Consider the following 3,242-nt stretch of genomic DNA (forward strand, 5'->3'; position numbering starts at 1 on the left):
CAGACCCAGCCGCCCCCACCCCTGTCAAGCCCCTCCGGGCAGGGGACACAGCCTCAGGTCTCCTGGCCTGGTGCCGGGGCGGGGTCTGAGGTCTCCCGAACCGGCGCTGGGGCAGAGGGCACGGCCTGAGGTCTCCCGTCAAGCCCCATCAGGCAAGGGGCATGGCCTGAGGTCCCCTGTCAAACCCCAAGGGGCGGGGGGCGTGGCCTGAGGTCCCTCGCCCCGGCCAGGCGCCATGCAGCCTCAGGTCCCTGCTGTCCAGTCGTTATGTTGCAGCGTCCTGGCTAATTTGCATATTCCTCTATTATACAGATAGGTTATTTGTAATTACCTACTCAATGAGCCCTTACACGTGTCAGGGTTCTATAATAAGTTTATTAGACATATGGTGTCTTTTAATCCTCACAGAAGCCCCATAAGGAAGGTATTAGTTTACATAATTTCAAAGGCTGAATCCTAAGAATCTGGTTTGAAGACTTTAAGGAACTTGCCAAGATGGAATAGACAGAAGATGGTAGAGCTAGGTCCTAGCTGCTAGGATATGAATCTATGCTGTCTCACTCAAAAGCCTGAACTTTTTATATTATGTTATACTCTTAAGTATTCTAGAGTTACAAAGATAACATTTTAGGAGTGAATAATAATTTGCAAAACATTTCATATTTAGCTGTAATTAATTAACTTCAATCTTCCCTGTTAGATTATAAATTCCAGTGGGCAAAGATTATGTGTATCTTGTTCACTGCTATGCCTTTAAAGTCCAGGTCAATACAACCCTATGCAACAGCAAATCAGCAAATCAGGTATCTTATTTAAGAAATTAATTCCATAATACACATCTGAAAAGCCTAACATACACTTACCATTATTAGGTATAAGTTCCATATCCCAAGGACTCATCTTTTCTGTATCGCCATTATCCCAGCTTAAAGTAAAAAAAAAAAAAATACTGTTATTAAAAAAACCTAAATACTGTTATGCAATTTTTAAAATAAAATCGTGTCATAAAAATAATTGCTTCAGTGTTTAAAAGAAGAATCTCTATCACTTTATGGATAGACTAGAGGCCTGGTGCATGGATTCATGCACACTAAAAGGAAATTAATTATAATATTTTAGATGCTGGGGAGGGACCTCGGGAGATTGGCCGGTTGGGGAGGGACCATGGGAGGGCTACAGGGCGTGTCTGGCCCTTCTCACTCAGTCTGGATCAGCCGGACCCAGCAGCAAGCTAACCTACTGGTCAGAGTATCTGCCCCCTCGTGGTCAGTACGCGCCATAGTGACTGGTTGAACAGTCAGACACTTAGCATATTTTAGAGGCTGGGGAGGGACCTCGGGAGATTGGCCAGTTGGGGAGGGACCATGGGAGGGCTACAGGGCGTGTCTGGCCCTTCTCACTCAGTCTGGATCAGCCGGACCCAGCAGCAAGCTAACCTACTGGTCAGAGTATCTGCCCCCTCGTGGTCAGTACGCGCCATAGTGACTGGTTGAACAGTCAGACACTTAGCATATTAGGCTTTTATATAGATAGATGGGAAAAACATTCAAAGCAACTCAGGGTGCACTAAAATACAATAAACACTTCCTTACCAAACATTATAGCACTGAAACAAACTATCAGGGTACTCATGTTGAAGAGGTTCCTGGCTTTCAATTGTTCCAAACCACCAGGCATCATCTATGACTGATCTGAAACGGTCACCTGGATAAGAATAAAAGCCATCTCATTATTCTGAAATGTAAAACTGCTATCGTTGCTCCTTTATCCAAAAGTATACCCTTGAGATACTTAAACTGCCTGTATGATTTCGGAAGTTATATAAAAAGTGACATACAAACTTCAAAATAAGTAAATAAATCAGCAATACTGGGGAAAAAGTTATTTAATAAGCACACCTGAAGTCTGACTTACCAGTTTCCAGTACCATTTCTTACATTTTATTAGGTAAGGAGAAATTCACTCTTGCCTCAAGCATTTTTAACAATCTAAAATTTTTAATTCATAAGGACTATGTCAAAATTCTTAATTCAAATAAATGCATAGTTTCATAATTTCTGCTCAACAAATATTTATACTCTATCTTTTACTTTCTTATTTCCTATAGCCAGGTTCCTCTAGCCAACATTCAAGAGTCCAGCCTAAAAATAACAAAACCAAAACCAAAAATCCAAACTACCTTCCTTCACCTCAATTACCCCAGCCATAACACTCATGCATACACTTTCCCTTTCCTATAAAAAACAAATGAAAAAGAAACAAAAACAACTAATCTTTGTAAAACAGATTCACTCTTTACCTTTCCTTCCTTAACCAAATGCAAATTAGGGAAACTGACCTAATAAGTTATCTTCTCAGCTTTCCTCTATGTCATATGAAAACTACAAACCACTCTCTTCCTTTTTTGACACATTTTCCCCTTCCCTGGCTTTCATAGTACTTTACTTTAGTAGTTAATGACTTTTCTCCTGAAAAAGCATAGGTTGAGTTCAAATAACTTACCCATGTGACTTTGAACAAATTAATTAGTATTTGTTTGTTCTCTTTTTTTACCAGAAAGGATTTAAAATATAAATTTAAAAATTTAAAAAGAAGATAAATTTATTGATAAAAAAAAAAAAAAGCTGGAGCCAAGAGTACATGTTGTTAAGTTATACATAGTCTCTGAGTGGGTATACACCGGGATCCAAGTTTAGATTCAAGCAGTGACAAGACAGAAATATGAGCTATCATTATATTTGCGTCTCTAATAGTTCCTCAGATGCATGAGTGATACTAAGCTTAGTGAGAAGCTATATAATTTAATAAACAGCATTTTTTTTCTTTTAACCTCACCAAGGATATATTTTTTGTTTTATTATTTTAGAGACAGAGAGAGAGAGAGAAACATTGGCTGATTGCCTCCCATATGCACTCTAAGATCGAGCCCACAACTTAGGTATGTGCCCTGATAGGGAATCGAACCCACAACCTCTTTTTTTCTTTTTTTGGTGTACAGGACAATGCTCCAACCAACTGAGCCACGTGACCAAGGGTAATAACCAGCATTCTTGACACCAACACCTTACAGTAAATATAATGATGAGTTTCATATAGGTGTACCGGTTACTAATGGCAGATTTTGTAATCAAAGAAAACACGATAATTTCAAGAGAAACATCAAAAGTGCTTTATTCAAAGTAATGTCCATCACTAGCTACACATTTCCCCATCTTTCAGGTAATTTGTGGATAACGTCCCAA

The 3,242-nt window shown here is 39.5% G+C and overlaps 1 protein-coding gene across 1 annotated transcript in view; it reads right to left on the bottom strand.

The window, feature by feature from the left end:
* The window catches only part of PHIP (pleckstrin homology domain interacting protein), a 176,059-nt gene that overhangs the window by 27,491 nt on the left and 145,326 nt on the right, over window positions 1–3,242 (bottom strand). Inside the window, exons 26-27 of the mRNA XM_014535815.1 lie at window positions 1,593–1,704; window positions 864–925 (exon numbers count right to left, since the gene is read on the bottom strand). Of these exons, the coding sequence (XP_014391301.1) occupies window positions 864–925; window positions 1,593–1,704 (174 nt within the window). The remainder of the gene's footprint in view (window positions 1–863; window positions 926–1,592; window positions 1,705–3,242) is intronic.

This window comes from Myotis brandtii, unplaced genomic scaffold (assembly GCF_000412655.1).
Source record: "Myotis brandtii unplaced genomic scaffold, ASM41265v1 scaffold151, whole genome shotgun sequence".
In the NCBI taxonomy this organism is placed as follows: Eukaryota; Metazoa; Chordata; class Mammalia; order Chiroptera; family Vespertilionidae; genus Myotis; species Myotis brandtii.